Consider the following 25,672-nt stretch of genomic DNA (forward strand, 5'->3'; position numbering starts at 1 on the left):
GATGTCACAGCAAAGCAGTCACCAAGCCCCGCCCACCATTCAGCACCTGCAGCATTTGGTTTCTCTGAGTGTTTTACCTGAAATCTGCTACATTTGTGAAACTACACACTTAAGATAAAATACAGGAGGAAAGGAGAATATGGAGATTTAAGCCACCAGATGGTCGACCAGTGAAAATGAGCCATGAAAAATTAAACAAATCAAACTGATCCAAGCTTCAGTTGGGACGGAGAAAAGTTTCTGTATCAAATCAAATATCCAATTAAAGAAAACATGAAGCTCATACCAGGTTAATCAATGTGAACCGCATGAATCCAGATCAACAAGAACCACATGAAACAACTACATATCAACCAGACCAAACCAGACCAAACCAATCCAAACAAATCCAAACTGGACCAGGCCACACCACAGTGACCACACATCCAGCACCAGCGCGGCCAGAGGAGCTCTACTATATCTATGTCATTGCAGTACTCACAAGCGATGATGTTGCCATAGCGATTCTTGTTGCGATTCTCATCCTTCTTGGCCGTTTCCCAGGGCGCCGTCTGTCCCTCTGCCAGGGCCTGAACAAGCACATGTACAAAGACACACACACACACACAAATAGTTTCACACTGTCATATTGAGGTATGAACACACAGGAATATGCATGCACATATGGCTCGATGCCCAGAGCTTGTACAGGGACACATGGGCCGGGCAGAAGTTGAAACGGTTCATGAATATTAATGAGAAGCCAATAGTTTAAAACAGACTGAACCTTTTGAGCACTTGAGGGCATTAAGACTGAAACATAAGGGGGATGAGTCTCTTTAGAAGATGCCTACAGACAGGTCACGCAATTCAATTTAAAACAATACTGAGATACAAAAGATGAAGGTCGAGCTTTGTCTAAGATAAACTGATGATGATGATACATCACACACATAAAATAAAATCTCCTGTAAATACCTGTGTGGGGTTGGTGTGTGTTATCCTCAAGCTCTGATCCTCTACCAGAAGCCCGGAGGTTTAAGATGTGTCACATCCCACCCTTATCTAATGGAGACCTGGGTTTTTTTCCCCCATATTTAAAAAAATGGCTGTCTGAGGCTCATCTCTATTACGTAACAACATGTTTGAAATCCTCAGCTGGTCTTCATTACATCCTCCCAAAACAGCAGTGCAGACATCAACCTTCCCTCACCTCCACCCCTCCGTACAATATCCATTCACCCATTCATAACAATTACATTCAGCCCACTAAAATGTTTAAATGGCACATTGTTGTGACGTTGTCCTTGGTATCAGACTGGACCAGCACCACGGACCAGTCTAGAAGATCTCTGTCAAACTGGACCTGGATTCTGATGGAGCCACTCTCTCAGTCTGGGGCCTCAATGCCTGATGTTCCTGTTAATGCTGGACCAGTATGGACTTTTCACATCTGTTACAGATATTATTTCAGCCTCTGGGACTTCCCACTCAATAGTATAGCACTATATAGCCTACTGTATAAATACTGCACATGACACTTATGGCATAATTCTTTTATCATCAGTGTTCTGGTTTTAATTTTGTCTCCCTCCACAATGTGGCGCGTTGCTTAACTTGGGATTTCTAAATGGACGAATCCCAGATAGCATGTGAATATAACACAGTACTGTAGTACTACTGTAGAGTTTTCCAGATCTGTCCATCCCAATCAGGTCAGTACTTTGGCCAGGTAACCATGCACCAGCTCGCAGCCAAACCTGCTACCACTTTACTAAGCAACGGGCTGAGGGTGAAAACAAACAAACCTCCTTCCAACTTTATTGGCAGAGGAAATGCATTAGAGTTCCTATCCTGAATTTTAAAAAAGCGAGCAGCACTGAGGAGCCACTTGGACAATAGATGGAACAAAATAAATTCCTGGATGAGTGAAATGAAAAAGTGCAGGTAAACAGTGCAGAGCAGAGAAGAAACAAAAAGTTTGGGTTCATTGTTCTGTTGCTTTAGTTTTCAGACAGAAAATTCTGTCGCTGCTTTTGTTGGAGGAGAGAAGACAGATTGTCCCGACTCCCTGCTGTGATGCTGGCCCGTGTGACAAGCCTTACAAACATAGCAAGGACAAAATGTGTGTGTGTGTGTGTGTGTGTGTGTGTGTGTACTCTATGTGCAATAAGACACATTCACACAAATTTGCCCATACTTAACTGTTTTCTATAAATTAGTATGAGCATGTTTGAGGATGTTTCATTTGGCATGTATTTAAAATGTGGATAATCCAAATGTGTAGAATATTTACATGCAAATATTTGTGTGTGTTTGTGTCAAAGATCATTCTCAAGCTTGAGCTAAGAAACCAAACCCCAACTCTCAGAGGCCACCATATGGACACTGAACCATTTTAGAACAACAATTATAACACACAGGAGGAATTCACTGACACAAAAGCACAAACACGCATGCATGCACAAAGTCATTCTCCGTACAGGGACATGTGAACAGACCTTTGTGGGTCCATTAAGGGCTTAAGATGACCAGACAACAGCTTTCACTTTCAGACATTGATATGACCTACATACGCACAATACACATACTAACACACACACACACACACACACACACACACACACGCAGACCCATATGCCACTTTAAAAGAATCCATTTTCTGCTTGACTGAACGATATGTTCTGGTGCCTGTTTCTCTGTCACAGTATATTTGTACAGTATGGTGTGTGTGTGTGTGTGTGTGTGTGTGTGTGTGTGTATGTGTGTGTGTGTGAGAGAGAGAGAGCGTGTGTGCATGATAGTATGTAAAAATGGTTTTTCGAATACACCAAGTAGGACGCTTCTGTACATATGTAATTGTGTGTGTGTGTGTGTTTGTGCATGTGTGTGTGTATATTTGCATAAATTGTGGGTGGCTGCCCTTTTTCAACCTGAAAAAACAGTCTTAATCAGACTCCTCTCATCTAGATTCCAACATTTTGGACACACACACACACACACACACACACACACACACACACACACACACACACAGCGGCCTCTGAGGTACCACTAAGTGGGTAGTTCAGTTTCCTGTAATAATGTTTGAAATTAATAAAATGAATCCATTTTAAAAACTCAACCTGAATCATGTCAGTTGGGTTAAAACCGGGAGCCATGTTGTTTCCATGTTTCTTTTTTTTATTTAATTATGAACTCAACAGATGGAGTAACTACAAAAATACTTCAATATCTGTTGGATGTCGCTTTCCTTTCAGTTAAACGCATAACTGGAAGGTGAAGAAATCAAACGGCTTTAATATACATAGATAACTGGCAAAAAGATTTTCTGGAACTTGTTTCTATGGAAAAAGCAGCCACACAGATCCTCTGAGAAAATCATGTCTCTCCTGAAAGAGAATCAAACAGATGAGGATACACCTTGACATAACATTGACAATGATGAGCCATTATGTCCATTACATTTATTTAGTTTTATTTATTTATGTGGTACCCATGATTTGCCTCCCTCTCTATGCTCTGGAGGTGGGAGAGAACAGGATAAAATGTCCTCAAATGTGAAAATGTTGCATTCTGTATCTCTCACTGTGAGCAGATAGCCTCAATCTATCCTTCTCAGCACTCTCTGTGTGGTGCCTTGTCCTGGTGGGTTAGGGCCTGGCCCCAGTCCTGCCCGTCTCGGAACGGGACCACTCCCTCTGTGTTGTGTATGTCTGTGTGGTGTGTTCATGGAACTTCTATTCATGTGTTGTACTTTTTGTTGTTGTTGTTGTCTCTGTTGTACTGTATCCGAGAGAAAAAAAAAGAAAATCTATAAACCTTCTACTGTCCACATCTGCACAAAAGACACAAAAATGGCCCAATTATGAAGTTGTTTCAGTCTCCATTATCCTCCACAGCTGCATCAAATGACAAATCATTAGCGTTGAGTTTCCTGTGTGTGCTGGCCACTGTTACGTTATAGAAGCTTGGCAGAGACTTCAAACGATGTAGAATGTCCCTTTAAATGTGAAAGGTGTGATCCCGGTGGGGAGCGACATGTTGACAGTGCGGCTGCTGTCGGTGTTAGTGGGGTTAATGGGCTTCAACACTGGAGGTCACATTGCACACAGAGATGGGAACAAGAAGATGCCATATGGGCTGAGGTGCACACACACACACACACACACACACACACACACACACACACACACACACACACACACACACACACATGGATGCATCCAGAACACCCCAACTGTACGGACACTTAACCACAGAAGCCTTTTACTGTACACTCACCTGACAAGACCTGACAAAAACATAAGCTTCCACTTAAACAAGTACACAGAAACACTTTTAATAGACCGAGTGTGTGCGTGTATGCGTGTGTTTATGTGTACCTTTGCTCTTGTTTCGAGAGTGTGTGTTTTTTGTTTTTTGTTTTTCAACCACTGTCAATTGAATGTTTCTACATTTGCTGCTGGTGACAGGTGGAAACCACAAGCACCACTAATAATGCTCTTCTCTCTCTCTCTCACACACACACACACACACACACTGAAGAATAAATCACATTTGCTCTCCCCTGAAACGTATCAGTGGATATAAACCAAAATGACAGAAAGCAAATGAAAATATAACGTACGGCATCACAGAGGGACAATTTTCAACACGCATGCAGAGTCGATAATAGAAAATATTCATTCTTATGAGAGGAGACAGAGAGGAAAAGACTTGGGCTCATGTCTCCTGAATGAAAGAACGAGAGAGAGGGATGAGGATTTCGAAGGAAAATGAGGGGATAGAAGAACGATTATAAAAATGTCTGCATGTGATAAACTGTGCTCTAAACAAACAGTCACCTCGGGCATAGGGAGAGGGAGAAGCTTAAAGAGGGAGAGAGATGGGATGGGTGGAACAAAACAGGAAAAGATAATAGAAAGAGGTGGAGAGAGAAAGAATGAAGCACAATGCAGACATACTAAGGGAATAAAGGAAAGAGAAGCGATTAAAACCAAGCAGAGGGAGAGAGCGAATGATAGTCGGGGGAAATTGTGAGTGAAAGAAAAGAAAGGGGGAGAAAACAAATAAAACTAAGAAAAGTATAAGACTGGGGATTAGATTAGTGAAGAAACAAGTAAACAAACAAAGCAAGAGGCAGAAAGTTTGTTTCACAGCTCGCCTGTTTGTTTCTCTGATCACCAATATTGATGGTGAAGGTTAATAATTGATAAGCATTGGAATTTGTAAAAGAACCAAATCCAATCCCAACAGTCTAGTATGTAATGTATAAACACGTTTTCAGTCTTAACATTTCATCATGCAAATGACTGATTTCAGCTGCTGCATCCCATCTGTTGTCATGTCTGCCCTGTTTACTCTAATGACGTTTTTAGTTCGATTGAACTGCACTGCTTTTGATTTTTTCATTTATACATTTTTGTAGCACACCTGCTACATTCTCTTCAGGGTCATGGCTGCAGCTGAAGCACATCCCATCTTGCAAGGATACAGCTTGGACATGGACCAGCCTTGCTTGGGGCTTTGCTGCACACATATTTTTTATGATAATAGAAAACCCTTCTCTCTCTGACTCACTGCTTCACCAGCAGTTACATTTCTACATGCTGGGGTCACAGGGAGATCTTTATTACACCTATTATTTGGGTGCTGTAGCTGCAGACCTTTGGCCTTCTTGCTAATAGCTGCTTGTAATGTTGTCTATTTAAAGATTGATGTCTATTTTACTGTTGTTCTCATTATCTGCCTGTCTGTGTGTGTGTGTAGTCACCTCATATTCCTCCTTGAATCCGTAGCCCTGTCCACATTTCATCTGGGTGATGTGTTGGAGGAGGTCGGCAACTCGAATGGCCGGCTGGAACTGGCCTGCCTGGAACTGACCTGCAAGTACAGAAGCAAGAGAGAGGAAGAGATGAATATGTAAACAGGACGGTTTGATAAAGTGCGTGGGCAAAAGAGTGGGTGGATTGGATGGATCTTGAAAATCATTATACCAAATTGCAGTTCTAATCAGTATTCATGTTGCGAGTTCCCTGTTAAGCTAAATAACCAACTTATGTCCAATCAATACAGCAGCTAGCCAAAGGACCACAGTAAATCTTTTCTTCTAAACTAATGAAGTGTCGAGCAAACTCAGTGTCAACACATTTAATGGCAACTTCAATCTCTCTGCTTTAGTCAAAGTAAAACTGGCTACAGTTTAAGTAGTTTTAAGGTAGCTGTTACTAACTGACTGATAAGACTGATAATTACCTGACTAACTGAATGACTAAATAATTAACTGACTACCACATTAACTAATAACTAGGTGAAAAAACTCTAAATCAGGTATCACCAAGTCGTGGACCCAAACGCTGTGATGGTTCGGCTCCCATGACCAATCTCTGATCAATTTAGGAGAATACCTTGGGAAAATGTACATTGTTGATTTTATTTAATGGATATAGAGGCAGGTTGCAAGTTACAATTTGGACTTTCAACTGATGGCTAACTAATTATTAGCAGCTAGCCAGCTAAATAACAAACTAACTGAATTTCATCAGCCAAATATTCAAATAACTAACTAATTACTGACACATGAAGCAAATACTTGGAACTACTGCCACTCTGCCAAGCAGCCGCGTCGAGAATGTAGTTTCGGCTTTGCATTTGCCTCGAAAACAACTCTGTCTCGCAATGTTACATTATTATTTCAGAGCATGGTGAATGTGCAGGTCACAACTTGTCTACAAGAGCATTTTGGAGTTGTTGGATTGAGAATTAGATGAGTTTGATGAGGGAAAAGCGAAAGTACCGTGAAAAACTCATCTGAGGGTCTAAATGACTAGCAATAGCTTACTTACAATCTGATGTTACTGATGTTACTAAAGCCTGCCACACACATAAAGATTTTAAAAATCTCAACCGATTTATTATCTGTGAGAGACCCCACACATGAAGATAAAAAATCTGTGATTGAACAGTTTTGATCGTATTGTGTGTGGTGTGCTGCGATATTCCGATATTCCAAACACAGCTCACCACACACATTAAGATTTTTCAGAATCTTGACCCTCTGGTCAGAAAACAATCCGGCATCAGCAGCGATACCAGGGGTGTCGTTGTAGCTACTCTTTCGGGTCTATTTCCGGAATGGACAATGAGAGCGACGTAATTTTTTTTTAATGAAAGCAGGACACTTCAGCCTTTACAACGATCCCACCTGTGTGTGTCTGTGTGTCTGTGGCTCCGGACACCGAGCAGTCAAGCGGCTGTCCAATAGGGAGCCGTGCGCTGTCACATGACGGGCTGTGAGCGGCGGTCACATGATCGTTTAAACATGGCTGCTGTATTGCTGGCTGTTGCCGGCTACGAGCGCTACTGTCTTTGCTATCGGCTTCAGGAAACCTCCCGTGTATGCGTGAATGTCTGTGTGAACCTCATGTAATGCCAGAGCTGCACCGTGGCTCTGTGAGGTTGCCGGTGCTGTGTGGAGAAGTGGCTTGTTGCCGCGAGCAGCATGCAGAGCTCGGTGAGCAGAGCGCTGCAAGCAGGCGCTTCTCCGCACAACACCGGCTCTCCACACACAAGATGACTTTTGATTGAAACGGCCACCGAAGTCGGCCCCGATAATCGTAAATATTGAACATGTTTAATATTTACGATTATCGGCGCCGAACGTTTTCCGAGCCGATTGTCGGGGGAATTTTGACTCTTAACACACCACACACTACAAGAGAATCTTATAAGATAATCTTAAGACCTTAAGATAATCGGGCGGTGTCTGTCCGTGGTCAGAAGGGGGAAAATCGGGGCAAAATCAGCCCGATTATCTTTATGTGTGTGGCAGGCATAAGTAAATACCACATTAGCTAAATGATGGACAAACTGCTGGTTAACTATTTTACTATACAAAAAACAAACAAGCTGACGAAAGCTTAATTTGTTAGCTGGCTAACTAGCAACACAACAAACTGGCTATGTGACTAATTATCTATCGACCTTACTAACTGGCTGACTGACTACAAAACCAAAAGCCGATGACATTTCAGATTGTGGACCAACTAAGTGACTGAGTAACTACAGTATATATACTTTAACTCTTACTAGGTGGCTGACTACCTAAGTTGTGATCACGTACCACTTTGGTAGGAGAGCTCCACAGACTCACAGCCTCCGTAGGGAAAACTCTGCAGGGTCAGAGAGGGCTGGGCCAGCGAGGGCTGACTACTGTCTGTTAATTGAGAGAGAGACAAAGAAAGGGAGTGAGGAATGTGTTACCATGACAACACACACACACACACTGCTGATACACTCGTCAAGATTGGTCACCGATGACAAGTGATGAGTCAAATGAGTCACTTAGCACCCTGAGCCCTGATTGGTGGGCATGACGGGAAACTTAATTGGAAAATCTCTCCCCCAATTAAGGAGTGGACAGATTGATTGGATTGAGTGTATGGGCTTAATTAGTGAGGACAGATGGAGGGTTCAGGGGACGGAGGGAGCTGTGGAGGAATGTCACATGTCAGGAGCTGCGGCAGATAATCAAAACGTTCATGAGGCTTTTTAAAAGTTTTGAGTCACTGTGGAAGAAGTTTGTTTAAAAAGAGAGAGAGAATAAGAAGAAGAGGGCAGAGTGTCAGAGGAGGAAGAGTAATAAATTAGCTTATAATAGTTGGACAAAGACTATTTTAGTTATATATTGCCCAACCAGTCATGAAATCTGAAATAGCTCATATTTAATTTCCTCATTGTGGTTTTAAGAAATAAATAAAATGTGATTTTAGTATGGCATCTGGTAACCAGCCAGGCCCGTAGACCCAATGAAGTGTGAGTGTGTGTGTGAAGGAAAAGGGAGCTTGTAATATAAAACTGCACAAGTCTATGTTTTCTAATGGAGCTATTTGCATGTTAATGACGACTGTGGATTCATTAGTGGCCTAAAGTGGCTTCTCCTTAAGCCAATCAAATACCGGTTTCCCTAAACGAATGAAGAATGAGCCAGCCACATGGGTCACCGGAGCTCCTACGTACATGTGTGTGTGTGTGTGCATATGTGTGCGTGTGAGTGTTTGAAAGTATGTTTTGTGAGTGTGCGTGAGGTCTGCAGAATGAAAAGTACAATAGTTTGGAATGAGTGATTCAAAACAGCTGAGAGGTTCGGAAGTGATGAAAGAGACAAAGACAGAATGAGGAGGTGAGAGTCTCTTTGTCTCTGTTTTCATCTGATATCCATAGATATACCTGTCACATTACCATAGTTGGTAACTTTTTTGTAACTGAGAACTACCATCGTTGGTATTACATCTGCCACTGTTGCCACTTTCATGTTTTACTTATTATTACTTTATTTATTACTATCAATACTGTGAATAATTATGCTGCTATGAGCACTTTGCACTTTGTCCACTACACAGTTACTGTACTGATATGTCCACCACACATATAGTGTATGACAATCAACATCTTGCTGCTATAAGCACTTTGCACTTTGCCTACTATTTCTTTTTTGGTGTTCTGTGTTCCTCTATTCTGAATGAGGAGATGTATGTCTGTGTTTGCAATGTTGTCCCCCTGTTGTCCATGTGGCTACTTGTGCGGTGGTGTGTGTGTTGCCTCTGTGCCGTCCAAGAGTTCACCTGTGTCGTTTTATGTCTTGGGTTTCTCCTGTATTTTACTGTGACCTGTATTTTTCTGCAAACTGTATTTTATTGTGATTGTACTGTGTTCAGTTTTATGTTGGGACTACAGATGGGAATTAGCCCTAGTGGCTAAATCTGGTACAACCATCTCTTCTTTGTTCTTGATTAATGGTATTGTACACTGTCCCGTAATAATAAACTAAACTAAACTAAACTAAACTAAGAGAGGAGCGGATGAAAGGAAGGAGGAGGAGGAAAGAAGAAGGAAAATGGGGGGATAACAGAAACAGTAAAGGAAATTGCAGAAGAGGGGAGAAAAGGAGGAGAGGTGAGAAAAAAAAAAGAAAAGAGCAGGGAAGAGAGACAGCAAACAGCTGAGGAGAAGATGGGACAGTGCAGGGAAATGGGAGACGGATGAGGGGGGGAGAAAGGTGAAGAAGAGACAGGTGTAGACAGCTGAAGAGTGAAGGAGAGCTAGGGAGAGGTCAGGACAAACACACAGCGTCGGTCCACTGAGACAGAACTGGGCTGTCCTCCCGTCTCCCTCCGGGGGAGCTCGGCACAGAGTTTCCTCCAGCGCTTCATCATATCACATAAATCTGTATTAACTCCTGTCGTCCTCCTCCCCGTGTCCTCCTTCAAACTCTTTGTCTCCTTCCACTAATCTGCTCCGTCAAATACGTTTTATAGAGGACGCGTAATCGAGTCCGACACACAGCGGCATAAGGGGAAGACCGGGTGGACGTTTGGATGTGTAAAGTTCAGTACAGAGATGCTTCGGAGAGAGACCCTCCTGTCATGTTCAGGTTCTTCCTTTTCAGTTCAGTTTGTGCTGCCTGGGTAGCTGGGGCTGAGGAGGGATGTGGGTGGGGTCTCACCCCCCGAGGGCTCAAAACACTGCAGCTTATAAAGAAAACACATGCAACGACACAAACACGCTACAAATTCAAGAAAACAACTCCGTCATACTCACTCACCCATCACACAATTACAGACACACAAGTTACTCTGGCGCTGGGACGTGTGTGTGTGCTTGCTTATCCTACAGTATGTGGAGTTCTGTGTATATGTGGGCCTGTGTGTGTGTGTGTGTGTGTGTGTGTGTGTGTGTGTGTGTGTGTGTGTGTGTGTGTGTGTGTGTGTGTGTGTGTGTGTGTGTGTGTCTTAAACTCACCAAGGTCAAATATGCATTAAGCCAGGCATGAAATGGAGTCGTAGCAGCAGCTCCACAACACTGACTATGATGAAGACATCTCAATGCTAATGGGGAGATTTATTGACCCCCACAGTCACAGTGTGTGTGTGTGTGTGTGTGTGTGTGTGTGTGTGTGTGTGTGTTTGACATCGGCATACGGCGAGTGCTGAGTGTGTGTGTGTGGCTACACTGGGTTTGACAGTGTTAGAGAGTCATTGATTGAGAGAGAGACAAGTGTGTTGAGAGTTTTATGCATCTGTGTGTGTGTGTGTGTGTGTGTGTGTGTGTGTGTGTGTGTGTGTGTGAGAGTGAAGGCCATTTGCGCTGCTGTCACTGAGTGTGTCAGTTAATGCAGTCCTTCATGCTTGGCAGTGTGCTGGCTATATAAAGTTCCCTCCTCCTCCTCCCACCCTGTGACTTTATTAAGACTGTGGCTGTGGATGACTTGGACGTATCACAACAGTGTCGCTGTGTTAACTCATAACTCCACCTACACAACCAGTGCACACATTTCTCCACCTGCACATCTACAGCTTTCTATCCTTCACAGTTTCACATAAATCCTTCACACAAACTTTCCATAATTATGCAAAATGAATATACAATATGCATCTGTATTTAATTTGCATGCATGAAATATATGGCACCTAAAAGTACATACATTAAAATTAATTAGAAATTGGAGCATTAATATCTAGTCCCTACAAATATGTATGTTTATGTTTACACTGTGATAACAGCTTATAGGTGACATATGGCAACATCACTCTTGATTGAGGCGATACAGTATGTCCTGTATTGTGAAGCCTCTGCATTATTAATACAGGTATGATTTTGCACCTGCTTCTTTCTTTGTCTGAGATGTAATGTTTCTATAATATGAATGGACACCTGCCAGCCAGTTAGTAGTCAGTGTGTCCCCGACACCCCAACTGGCAATTACTGATAAATCAAATCACTCTGAAGAAATTACTTCATTACAGGAGCGACTGGATGTCTGTGTTTTGTCTTGTTCATTACAGACCACAGCGGCCCACACACACACACACATACAACTGGTCTTGAATAGTTAAACAGTAATTGAAATTAAATTAAATTAAATGAATAGATTTACCTATGTGTTAACATCATGATTTCACTTCCCTTATAAAAGGATTTATGATTTATAATTAGGTTATTATGATCTTATAAACCACAAATAAACATTTACAAACATAGCCTCCAAGGCTTACTATTTGACAAGGTCACGTTAATGTTTACCACCAATTAATCATACAAATATTAGTTACCGCCATTTATGACTAGTAAAAGGAACAAATTGACTCGATTTTGCGAAAACATGAGTCTGACTCTGCATCAGTGTATGAAACTATGTTGTTTACAGTTGTGCATTATTTACAAAGTGAATTAATAACCTAATCATAATAAGGGCAATCTGACTGGTAGAAGTGGTGACAGCATATTTAGTTTTTCCAATCATACATTTTGTAATAAATATTGTATTATATGGTACATTACATATCATATTAATAGTGCAAATATTAAAAAAGAACTACCACATACCTGTCACCTCTCCTGACTATTACTACCTAAACTGGACTTCATCTCCTTTTCCTCTCTCCTGCTCTCTCTCTCTCTCTCTCTCTCTCTCTCTCTCTCTCTCCGAGAAGCACAAGGTGAAGTTCAACTCTGTTTCAGCATCGCTGAGCCAGGGCCGAGGACCAGGCGCCGAGGGCCGAGGGCCGAGGACCAGGCGCCGAGAAAAATCTGCTCTGATATTTGAAACACATTACAGCCTGTGGTGGAAGCGTGGGCTGCCATAGCATAAAAGATGGGAAATAAAAGTGCAGCTGAGCCGCTGTCCAGAGGTCGAGGAGAGGATGAGGAAGAGGAAGAAGGGAAATGAAGTTCAAGTAGCCTGGGAATCAGACAACAAAAAACCGCAGGCTGCAGGTGGGAGCAGGTGGAGGAAGAGGTCTCGACTGGTGACATGGGAGGCTTCCTCATTCTTTAACTGAATTTGTGCTTTGCTTACAACCCCAAGTATCCCCCAGTTGGGGGACTGGAAGACATACAGAACAACCACAGAGCCACTAATTAATTTATGAAAGAATATAGTCCTATTTTACATCAAATCAAATCATTTTACATTTAAATCAAACTTCATGAAGCACCTCTGTGTGGACCCAGTCGCCACATTTCTGGCTCGTATACGACTGTACATTATGCAAAACACATACACACAACACATCCACTCATATGAACGAGCCGGCTACAAAGATTGGAACGATAGCGGCTACACAGAAGCACGGCAGAGAGAGAAGCCAAACACAGACACTGCTTGGTGGTTGTAAATTTCCTCTTACCTGCCGTGAAAAGTTTGTTTTATGGGTAAATCCACAATATTTCCAGTTTGACCTTTGACTGGTGTTACATCTAAATCGGTCCGATGGCTCGATGGGCTTTAGGACCCGGGGGGAACCTTTACGAAATTGAATGGTAGGCAACTGGACTTGTATTTACTTGTATACATCTTATCCGTGGGGCTTCATCAGTTGGTACGCATCGGTCTCACTAGTCCACAGTGGTCTGACCAAGACAGTGGAGTAAGACCCAGGTATTTAAAACATTGGAAGATCTAACTTCCGTTTGTGACAGAGCACAGTGGATCTGGCGCTGATCAGCTGTGTGTGAATTTTATAGCGGCAAAAAAAAGAAAAAAGAAAACCATCGGTGTGTGTTCTGTCAACAATTCCACAATGCAGTGTCATAATATTTACATCATTCCTTTTACATGGACCCATTGAGCTACACTTTTATCAACAGCGTGTTAACATCAGTGAGGCTGCAGTGATTAAAGAATCACTGTACTGTAACGTTTTGTCACAGTATCAAACAGACATTGGTTTGAATGAAAATATTTTGTATTATTATTTTAATCCCTCGTGTGTATGTTAATTATCTTCATGCATCAGGCTGTCTAGTTGCCCAGACTGAGCAGCTGGAGGCCAATCCCCACCCAACCAGGATACAAGGCTAATCCTTCCTTTCTTAGCAGAGAGAAATATCAGTCTGTAAGTCTGTTCACCAGTCACTTCTCTCTCTGGTCCTAACTTTGCCAGATAAGACTCTTTCTTTGTTAAATAAGAAACTCTGCTGTGGAGCAGATTTGTGCGACTGTTGTGCAGCTGCTCGCCGACTTCAGTGAGCAACTCATGCACAAACACCCACCCACACACACACACATACACATACACTCACATATCTCTGTTCTACTCTGGCGCCAGGAACTTTTTTCAAAGAAAGTGGCTTATTATACATGCGTACACAAACGCACACACATACACTTGTAGTCATTACACATACATGACAACAGCCACACACACACACACACACACACACACACACACACACACACACACACACACACACAAGAGCCAGGCTGTGTGAGTCAGTGATTTCTCTCCTCTTGTCAGGAGCATGCGAGGTGAAATGAGGTAAGCCGCTGGGATTCTGTCTAGACCAGTTGATCTCTGTGACATACAGTCCAGATATATATTCTGCTGCTGCTCTGTTGTTTCCTCCATTTATCGCTTCTTCTCCTTCTCTCTCTCTCTCTCTCCATTGCTACCTCTCCTCTGTCTCTGTGTCTTTGTTTAGTCTTTCGGTCGATCTGTCCTTCAGTTTTCAACTCGTGCTAAAACTGAATTTGCAAACAAATTGAGAACACTGCAAAGTAATTAAATACATGATGTTTATCTTAGGAGCCAACTGAAGAACTCTCATTTGCTCTCACTCTCTCTCTGTTTGGTTAGCTAAGTCTCCTTCCCTCCCTCGTCTTCTTCTCTCACTTTAAGATTCACTCTCTCTTCATCCATTATAACGTCCACATTAATACAGATTCCTTTTGACATACAAATGTTTCCTACATTTCTTCCCCCAGCCACACGACCCCTTCACTGACCTTTGTCTTTAGTGTAATGAACGGACTGCAGAGACACAATCTACTCCCTGTTTACACTGACTCGCACATCAGTGCAGGTGGTGCTCATGTGTTTTTGAGTGTGTTAATCTGGTCAGAGGTGTTTTTAGTTTGAAAACTTTGTCTTAATATGAAAATGTAGTCGTTAAGGATTAATATACTGTATATTCCCCAAAGTTTTCTTCACATAAATAACAAAAGAGAAGGCCATTGAGGGAGAACTGTCGCGAAGTGATAATTAAACAATTCAGTGTGAGTACAATAATGAAAAATATTTTAAACATGGGATAAAAGAGACGAAGTGAGTGAAGATTATGTAAATCTTTCAAAGTCAATATCCTAAATATTATTACAGTATCTTTTAGTACGCTTCTATAATAGATGGAAGGATGACACTTTATGAAAACTTCTGTGAAGACATACTCATACTGTCAAATATATCTGTAGTTTTCTTGTGCACTGTGCAAACATGATGAGAACCAGCCTATTTTCTAGGCCTTTTCTCAAAAATTGCATATCCATAATAAAATGAGCATATCTCTGCAACCACAAGGTCTATTTTAATACTTTTGGTGTCATAGTAAAGGGAAAAAATTGAGAAATTGCTGAGTTGTGTACATTTCAGTATATATCTTTGAGCTTTGATTTGTTTTGAATCTTTTTATGTTGCTCAGGTTCCCATAGGTTTACATCTGGCTGTTGTTTGGGTTCTTCTGCCATTGCTTTGGTTGTTTTTACTTTTATGTCAAAGCATTTTGTAAATTGTTGTCTTAAAATGTGTAAAACATCTTTTTTTGTATGATATTAACATACAATAACACATTGATGTAGAGAGATATCTGCACAAAGAGGCAACCACAGAAAGCCAGAGCGGAGACAGACGGCCACAGACTGACAGACTGAGGACAGAGCTGCCAGAGGAAATGTGACTAAGAGGCCACTAGACGTGAATATAAGCTGTGTAAGCAGTGAGTCAAGAAGTGGCTGGAAAAGAGCACAGAGGCTCAATCTTCCCTGAGCACATAAAGGTTAAAAATGACTATCTCCCAGCTCTGCTCTCACCTTCAATTACCCAGCACTGCCACATTACGGCCAAACAAAATGGCTACCATTAGCCATAATCACCTTACATGCAGCCTAATGCTATGCTGAACTGGACTGGGGAAAATAATTGCCTTTCAGTAATAACTGCGGTTCAGTAATGCTATGAAAAAACTACTTCCAGGACGAGCAGGGCTGCAGATGGAAATTACAAGTTCTCTGCCTTTGGACGCTCGAACACTTCCACTGTGCACAGGCACGTTCGATCTTTCAAGTGCAGTGCATCTTCAAAATATCCACCCAAAGGCACATTGAAAAGAAATGACATATCTGAAGTTCCCGGCAGGAAGTGGAGCTTTTACTCCGCTAGAATATGCAGCTCAGCCTCTGTGTCCACCCTTTAACAAGCTGGAGGAGTTTCTGAGAGACAACCTGATTTAAATGAGCACAAAAATCCTGTATCTGATGGTGTCTTGTGTTTTCTCTGAATCTTTGCATTAGGATCATTAAGCACCGGTTTTAAACTGGATTGCATTATGTCAGCTTTTGCAGTTCATAAGATGTGAAGGGAATTCTAGTATATTCTTCTATTCTAGTTCTTCTCTTTCTTCTGTGTCTTATAGGTTTGATATCTCTAGGATGTAAATCAACAGATCCAATTTGATCCAGTCAAAAAAGACCAGATTTCAGGTTTAAAAAAAATCGAATACCGAATGCGTTGGGATGATGGGTCCAGGTGGGCAGGGCTTGGTGACCACTTTGTTGTGACATCACAAAGTCACAGAGTCCTGACTGTTGGTTTTAAGGCTCAGTTTCTGAGTACAGACTGAGTACATTTCTCTGTGGACTGAGATTGTGATATTTTCACATTTTTTTTATTATCAATAGAACCTAAACCTATTTAAGTGTCAGTACTTCAGTAAATCTAAATCTTCTTTCTATCCCCTGCTCTTTCCATCCACCCATGAATGACTAAAGGTGGAGGCCTCACAGATGCTGCTGTGTGTGAGCAGGCTTCATTAAGGCTGCCATTAATGCTCCTATTATTCCCTGGGTGAGAATATTTTATTGATGTCGCAGCCAAATGATCAAAATGCCTGTAGGCTATAGACGAAGCGTGACTGAGGGAACAAACCTCACACTGTTCCCTAATTGTTTTAGTGTGGTTAAGCTCTAAAGTCAAACAAATGAATGAATAATCCCTCTCTACTTTCTCTTTGCACGTCACATTCACAACATCGTGCACAACAGTAAATTACAAAAAAAATACGAACTTTTGTCACCTGCAAAAGCAACGTTTCTTTTCTTTTGATGCCCTTGAAGCAGCAAACAGACGTGGGCAAAGTTGTGATCTTGTTCTTGAGCGTCTCGGTCACTGGAATGCTTTTGCATCACGGGTCTGCGTGTGTGTCAGTGGACTTGTGAAACAGCATGTAGCTAATTAACCACAAAAAAGCCTCTGATCCGCGGTGAAACAGGACTTCTGTGGAGGCCGTCCTTGGCGCCCAGGCACAAACGGAAGCTGACGCTCGCTGCAGCGAAACCTTTTAACGTACATCAGCATCGGAAATTGATTTTTTCAGATGGAAATGTGTTTTCACAGGCGCCCTGCCGTCAACGTTGCTTCTTCCTGATCCAGAGGATTTACTTCATGTCAGTGTTAACACTGTGCACGGTGTGTGTCTGTACCGATGTGTGTCTGTACCTCTGACCATATTTGTTATTTTTACAGTATGGGTATACTGTACAGCATATGTGTGTATTGTGTGAATGTGCTCTGTGTGCTTATATATGCAAGACTTTGTGAGGGAGTCCATACAGCATGTCATGTGTGTGTGTGTGTGTGTGGGTTGGGGTAGGGGGCTCGGGGGGATGGGGGCAGAGATTTCTGTTGGGCCTGCCAGCTGTATAGCTTTCAGCATAGCTCAGGTGTTTTCTTGGCTATGGTAATGGAACACACAGACACACACACACACACACACACACACACACACCCCTAAACCCTCTCTGCATTGCATACTAGATTTACCCAAGCTCCTTCTCCCTGTCTTTGATCCCTCAATCTGTACGTCTCTTTCTCTGTTGCTCTAATAGCTTTCCTCTCTCTCTCTCTCTGTCTGTCTTCTCCTTCTTCTTGTCAGAGGCTTGGATGGTTTTGGGACATGTCTAAATATTGGCCTCTTTAAGAATGAAACATTCTCTCTATTAACCCTGTAAGACCCAGTGTTGCAGAATTACAACACTTTTGGTTATTTGGATTTCGACGACACTGATGCAAGTGACGAAGAATCAGATAGCGACGCCTGTGTGGACAAAGAAAACCAAGAACCTACTGATTGCCCAGCCAATGTGGACATTGAGCCCCAATCAAACAAACACATCATGCCCTGTGACAGATATCACTGGCAAAAAAAAAAGATTTTATCAGTCCCAATACTGATTTTTCTGGTCCAGCTCTCACAGATGATGTCAACTCCCTCCACACACCACTGCAATACTTCCAAAAGTTTGTGTCAGAAGACATGGTTGAAGCTCTGGCAACACATACGAATGAGTACAGCATTCAAAAAGGTATACTAATACCCAAAGCAAGTGTGATGCTGTGAGACTGGGGTGGATGTCTGACTCTGTTTTTCAGAGGACAAGAACTGCTCCTGGGACTATCACTGTAAATAATGTAAATAAATGTCAAAGTTCTTCTTGTTGGAGTAAATGACTCTTCATAACAACATGACTGAGATTATTATTCATGTTATATACTGGTTTGGAAAAAGCAAAACCCTGCAAATGAATCCTTAGTTCTGTATTGCTGTTCAGACAATGAGTGGAAATACAGGAGATTCTGCTCCCCATTAAGCCCAACGTTGCAATAAAACATAACATTTTTGAAAACACTCCATTTTCAGCCCCAAAGGCCTCCTACAACAACATCTGAACGGTTGAATTTTTTTTTTTTTTTTGCGTTTTTCTATATTTGGGTTTTACAGGGTTAAATGATAAGCGTAGATGATATGAACAAGCTGATGGTCACAATGTTAAGTCAAAGGATTAAAGTGAGGATGTGCCTCTGCCTTTGAAGGTCTGTATCAGTTTCCCAGCCTGTGGGACTCACTGCCTTTTGTTTTCCTGTCTTGAGGCTGTTTTTGTTTATTCTTCTACAATTTCATGAAGTAAATCAACTGTCTCTATTTAATTAGCCCGCTTGCAGCAGTGTTGTGCTGATAGACTGAAAACAATTTGAAGCATTTTAATCAATGAAATGTGCTCAAGAAAATTAATGAACCTTAGCGGCCAGAACACAGCACTCAGACACTCTCAGCCCTGTCATCCTTGTGTCATCTTAGAGCTTTTTTGGGATCAAAAGGTTATTGTCCAAATTTCCAAATATCCAAATTATTTCACCGTCTGAAAATTGAAAGGCGAATACGATACCATTATAACCATCTACTTTTTTTTCTTTCCCATCGTTGTTCTTTTCAACCCTCTCTCTTCCGTCCGTGATTCTGTACAATCCTATTCAGCTCCTTGGCTTTTTGTCGCTAGGAGACATCCAGTGGTTGTAGTGATTGTGACGGGAGCAAAGTGACACCTGGAGGAGGTTGTTAAAGGACAATTCCAGGCAAATTCAACTCTGGGGTGTATTTTCATATCATTTTAGGTCTAAAAGAAGGAATCTGAAGTTTTTCAGTTTAATTGCTCCTGTTTTGCGGTAGTTGCGTCTGTCCCCGCATCGCCACGGCAGCAATGAAAGGGAGTGGATGTAAGTTCCGCTGTTTAGGCTGTTTCCAGCCCTCAAAGCCACAGACAGCGTCAGATGGAGACTCAAACATGCACCCAGAAGTTTATTTACTTCAAGCAAGCCGACATGTTTGTAAAACTAGATCTAATTCAAAGTCTCCCGGAGTCTCGCGCGAGACCCAGTTGCCGTGCTCGGTGTGTTCAGGTGCAGTGGGAAAAGCTACCGTTTGTGTCATAAACACAGGAATATCAACTCTTTACTTGCTTCAAGTAAAAAAAACTTCTCGGTGCATGTTTGAGTCGCCACCTGACGCTGTCTGTGGAAAAAAATGTACACTTGAAGCAAGTAAAGAGTTGATATTCCTGTGTTTATGACACAAACGGTAGCTTTTCCCACTGCGCCTGAACACACCAGCACTGCAACTTGGGTCTCGCGCGAGACTCCGGGAGACTTTGAATTAGATCTAGTTTTACAAACATGTCGGCTTGTTGAAGTAAATAAACTTCTGGGTGCATGTTTGAGTCTCCATCTGACGCTGTCTGTGGAAAACAAATGCGTCTTTGAGGGATGGAAACAGCCTAAACAGCAGAACTTACATCCACTCCCATTCATTGCTGCCGTGGCGATGCACGGACAGACGCAGCTACCGCAAAACAGGAGCGATTAAACTGAAAATCTTCAGATTCATTCTTTTAGACCTAAAATGACATGAAAATACACCCCCGAGTTGAATTCGCCTGGAATTGTCCTTTAAGCACTTTGTTACGACTGTTACCAAACCGCCATCTCCTCTTAAACCTAGCAAAGTTGATACTTTTATTATTGCAACTACGGCAAGTTAGGTACACCTCTCGGCACAGTCCATACAGTAAGTTTATTGTTGTAACCGTGACAACCAAGGCTAGGTAGGCTACATCTGCCAGGAGGGGCACAACTCCAGGAGACACTGATATGATAAACTCAGAGGACTAGACAAAACATCATGTTTTTATTCAGATGAACGAATACATGATGATGATGATGATGATGGGGGGGGGCTGAGAGAGGGAGTTAATGTTCTGCTCTTACAGCTGAGTGGACGGGTGAGAGGTCAGAGGGAAGGAGGGATAATTGAATCATTTTAATCAGAGAAAAAGAAACGATGGACGTAAAGAGCTGAAGAGAAAAGAGGGAGGACGGTGGAGAAAATCAATCCAGTCAGGTGTGGCAGACGAACGAAGCAGAACGAAAGAGGGGAGATCTGTTGTGTGGACACAAGAGTGAGTGAAAAGATGAAAGCAAAATGTTTATTTCTTGTTTGTGCGAGTTTAATGTCGTCACTTTAGTTCCAGTGCTTTTCCTCAGTGTTTGTGCTGCAGTTTAGTTTACGTCTTTGCTCTGAGAACAGATGGCCGCACAAAGCGCTGATGTCACTCTGTAAAGATGAACGACAGAAAAACTGTGCCACCACACAAATCGCTCAGGCGACTGTTTGCATTCTGCTTCACCGTGGCCTGATGTGCACCAATGACTGGCTCAGAGAGAGAGACAGAGAGAGAGAGAGAGAGAGCGGATTCAACAAACGAGTTTAAATCTGGTGAGATGTGATGTGTTTGTTTTCTCTCCTTCACTTTTGATGAAGCAAAGAAGGATGAGCAAGAGAAGAAGGTCGGGAGAAGGAAGAGAGGACAGTGTGGAACTGAGAGAAGAAACCAGGTGGAAACCAACTAAGTGTTGTTTAATCGCTTATTCATGGAACAATGAAAGTGGGAAAGGAAGAGTAAAATGAAAAGGGAATAAATGAAGAAAGAAAGGAGTGGAGGAAAAAGGAGAGGAAGAGGAGGGAGGACGCGATGATGGGGTACAGTCGAGAGAAATGAGAGATGAGAGGATGGATGGAGGAGGGGTGGTAGGAAGTATTATCACACAAAACAGAGACACTGGCAGAGGAATGTCATCTTATACCTGTGTGTGTGTGTGTGTGTGTGTGTGTGTGTGTGTGTGTGTGTGTGTGTGTGTGTGTTCATGCTACAGCTTTTCCTACACACACACATACATTTCACACTTTGGCACAGACCAGAGCCAAACTTCTTGGCTGATCAATCCGGCCAACAGACGGGAGGGAGAGGTGAGGAGGGAGGAGGACGGAGAGGAGGAGAGAGAGAAGACAGAAAGAGGGAGGTAGAAAATGGTTTTGACATTTCATTCTGTCCATTTATGTGTGTGTGTGTGTGTGTGTTAGTGTGCATTTGCACATGAAGTTGCCTGTCTTGGTGTGTGTGTGTGTGTAACTTCATCTTGCTGCTCAATTGTTCTCGCTCATGCTCTCTTGCACAAACACACACACACACACACACACACACACACACAAAGCTAAACAGTCATTCACCAGGAATTTAGAAGAACATAGTTTTACTCACCTATAGAAGTCGTGGCTGGAACTGGTTCTTTGGACACTGCACACACACACACACACACACACACAGAGTGAAAACACAAACCAGTAACTTTGCATCTGTACCTACTATAGGGTCATGGGCACACATTTACATTTACATTCGTCCACTAAGAAAACTAACTGACATTTGGTCTCATATCAGTTTCTCTGTTTCATAACGACTTGAAAAATACAAAACAGCTCCTCTGTTTAGCACATCGTCACTTCAAACACAGCTGCAGATGCAGAAAGCTCATCTCCACAGAGCCTAAAGCATCTGCAAGGAATACGTTGTGTGTGTGAGTGTGTGTGTGTGTGTGTGCGTATACCTGAGTAGTAGGAATTCAGCAGGGATTTGCTCTGCAGTGTCTTGCTTCCCTGCACAGTAAAGGAGCAGGTGGAGGGGGAGGCTGAGGGGGGGAGAAGTCAGGAAGAGAGCGAGGAGACGAGGAGAAAGAGGAGGAGGAGGAGGAGGAGGAGAGGAAGTGGAGGTTTGACGAGGCAGGAGGATGGTGGAAAGAAAGAAAGTGTGGGACAGGATGGGAGGAGGTGAACAGAGAGAGGAGAGGAGAGGAGGGGGAGAAAAGATGGCGGGTCAGTGACCTCATCTAAAAACAACGACAATCAATCATCACAGGACACAATTAACAATGAAAACAGAGTGAGATCAATGCTTCACATTCAGCTGAACGAGAACAATCCGATAACACTAATGGCTCCGTCCAAGCTGCACATATCGAGTTCTGACTCCGCCTCATTGAGGCCGCAATAAAATGTGACACACGCTCATCGCTGGTCACTGACCACGACTGGGTGACAGCGGTGACAACCTGATATGAACCAATGGAGGGAAACAGAACAGCCACAGTTACAGAGAGGAAACCGTTAGACTGAGACCAAATAAAACACAACGGGTCTCATTCATGAAACGTGAGCAGCACGGATTTGTGTGTAAACCCTGAGCAGCGCAAATTTACGTGGATTTCCGCATTCATCAATCTTTTAGTAGTGCTGATTTTTTCGTAGCTACTCACAAAATCTACACCTGCTCCGGACTGTGTGTAGCGCTTGTGTAAATGTAGGAATGCAAATAAATAATGCTTGTCACTGTTGAAAATTACAATTTTAATCCGTATTACTCTCTCTCATGTTCAAAATACGCCGACGCCTTTGAAACACGTAATTTAAACATGACAAACAATTAGAAATATTTGGAGAGAGAGACGTTTTAGGGATCGGACCCGCACAAACACGTCAAGGCTCCATCTAATGATGATAATAATCTGATATAAAACCGGAAAAAACTTTTTTGTGTTGCTACACGCTTGGTGGACGCACACTTCACCCTGCGCAGCAGCGCAGTCGGCACCGGTTTGGATGGAGCTGTGACAGACGGCTGGTGCTTCTGTAACAATATTAACCTGCCTATAACTTCATGTGTTGATACAACCATGCTCCTCTACAGCTGAGGCTGTGAAGAGCCTCCTCCTCCCGTCGCTGCTGTAGCTCTGGAGTTGTGTGTATTTTTATTTTTATTTTTTTTCATGTTTCATATCGAACTATTCTGGCTTTACTTCTTAAACAGTTCTTTAATCAACCAAGGATAGGCCTACTTAATTCACTAAATCTGTTTCTTCCCTCCACGCCTTTGACCTGTCCCAGTCACATCACTACTAGGCTAACAGAAGAGAATTAAATATTTTTTCTGGACTCCACTTCACCCAAAATGACTTCGATCCGTGATCTCTCTTTTTTTCTCTCTCTCCCTCTTTCCTCGTTTGCGTCATGGCCGCAGGTGAGCAGGATGCACAGTCTACCTCCTAATATGGTGGTCAGGATCTCCTTATATGGCTATTCATGTATGGAGATCTATGCTAATTGCTGATCACCGGGGGCGTGTTGTTAGTTTACGATGGGTTGGGATTCATCATCTTACACACGTGTTTACGATCAAATCTGAGTTTCCCGCACCGTTCATGAATCCGGAGTAGAGTTTTAGTAACGTGAGCTTTTATGTGCAAATCTACACACAGATTTACTCACGTTTCATGAATGAGACCCACTGTGTGTTAATCATGCATCACAAAAACAAGAGTGTTAAAAGTAATTTGCATTAACTTGTAATTATCTTGTTAACTTTGACAGCTCTAATTTGTGTTCAATGCCAAAAAAGTCATCACAGTTCACAACGTACTCCATGTTTTCGTTTTGTTTTCTGAGGTTCAACTTTCCTGCTGCGCCCAAACGCCTCCCAGTGGTTCATCAGATTGCCAGTTCAAGATGACCACTGTGGGGATAAGGTAAAAAAGAAAAAAAAAAAGCTCACGCACATCCAGAATTGCAGTAGGTGCTGAGTCCGAGGAAGTTAAACAAGGCAAAAAAGAGAACTCGCAAAACACTGTGGGCATAAGGTTACAGTACATCCCTGAACTCACCATCAGAACCTGCTTCCTGAAATAGTGAGTGACGGCCAAAAGACAAGCTACATTTCTATGGCTACGGAAATGGAAATGTATACACTTACACACAAAGATAAAAGGGAGATTGCTGCGAGACTGACTGTGACATATGATTTGCTGGTTAAGCCTGTTCAGTAATCCACAGCAGATACAACACTGCTGCGGCCGCGTGTGGGGATGTGTGTGTGTGTGTGTGTGTGTGTGTGTCAGAGCTAGTGGTCATTAGTGGAAATTCTCCTGTTAAAGAGATCCTCTTCCTCCCTTCATACTCACTGAGCAGATGACATGATATGCCTCCCCTCTCCTGCCCTTTCCGTTCTCTCCCTCTGTGCCCCCCCCCCCCCCACCCCACCACCACACAACTCAGCTCCACTCTCCTCCCATTTTTCTACATTTTCCCTCTTCCACTGTGTTTCCATTATTTCATGTTTGCCTCATGATTTGGTGACCAGATGACACAAAGGGACAAAGAACCAGTAGCCTGATGGGAAGCGGTCCGAGATTAATCCTAGCAAGATGAAAATGTATTTATCACTTTCTGCCAAATGAAGTTTCAAATGCAACGTTTAAAGGCTGATTCAGGCATGTTATTTCGTCCCATTTTGTAATTCCCTGATGTGACAATGCGTCTTCTCTCCTCTAATTCCTATTCAGATTCTGTTTTCAGGAACAATAGCCCAACTTCACTACAGCAGATAATTTCATTTCTATCTTCACCTCAGTCTTCTGTCCTCTCTCCTCCTCCTCCTCCTCCTCCTCCTCCTCCTCCTAGTCTCATCTCCTAATACCCCCAAACACAACAATGTTTCCCCTTCCTCTGTGATAAAATCCCTCTCGTCTCATGCGCACCGGCGTTGTATGCTAATGCGTCGCAAAAGGAAGCTCAACTTTAATACAGTGAGGAGTGAAGCTGCATACGGAAAGAAATGTGCTTTGACAGCAATGTCCTGTGAAGACAGCTGGTGACTGGGTGAGAATGCAATAACACAAAAAGGTTATTTGCCCTGCGAGGGGGCCGTCCACACAAATATTGTGTCCCCCACCTTGTGTCAGCGTTTTTCTCCCCGTCTCATTACGACTGAGCCCGGATCAGTGTGAGTATATACTGTAGGGGAGAGTGTGTGTGCGCTTATGTTTTTTCCTTTTTCAAATGTTAATGCAATAAGACACCAACTGTGAGAGAGGAGACATAGACACACATGCAAACTATGAGTAGATGTTGTAATTTACAG

General features: G+C 42.6%; 1 protein-coding gene across 21 annotated transcripts in view; it reads right to left on the bottom strand.

Annotated features, from left to right (window-relative positions):
- The window catches only part of ptprt (protein tyrosine phosphatase receptor type T), a 329,374-nt gene that overhangs the window by 52,284 nt on the left and 251,418 nt on the right, over window positions 1-25,672 (bottom strand). For all 21 annotated transcript variants that reach the window (XM_085776699.1, XM_085776698.1, XM_085776697.1 and 18 more), the window contains 5 exons: window positions 22,311-22,391; window positions 21,965-22,000; window positions 8,105-8,197; window positions 5,756-5,865; window positions 482-569 (listed from right to left, as the gene is read on the bottom strand). In XM_085776699.1, coding sequence (XP_085632825.1) covers window positions 482-569; window positions 5,756-5,865; window positions 8,105-8,197; window positions 21,965-22,000; window positions 22,311-22,391 — 408 coding nt within the window. The remainder of the gene's footprint in view (window positions 1-481; window positions 570-5,755; window positions 5,866-8,104; window positions 8,198-21,964; window positions 22,001-22,310; window positions 22,392-25,672) is intronic.

The sequence above is a fragment of the Trachurus japonicus genome, chromosome 5 (genome assembly GCF_045865225.1).
Source record: "Trachurus japonicus isolate A0001 chromosome 5, Traja_1.0".
Lineage (NCBI taxonomy): Eukaryota > Metazoa > Chordata > Actinopteri > Carangiformes > Carangidae > Trachurus > Trachurus japonicus.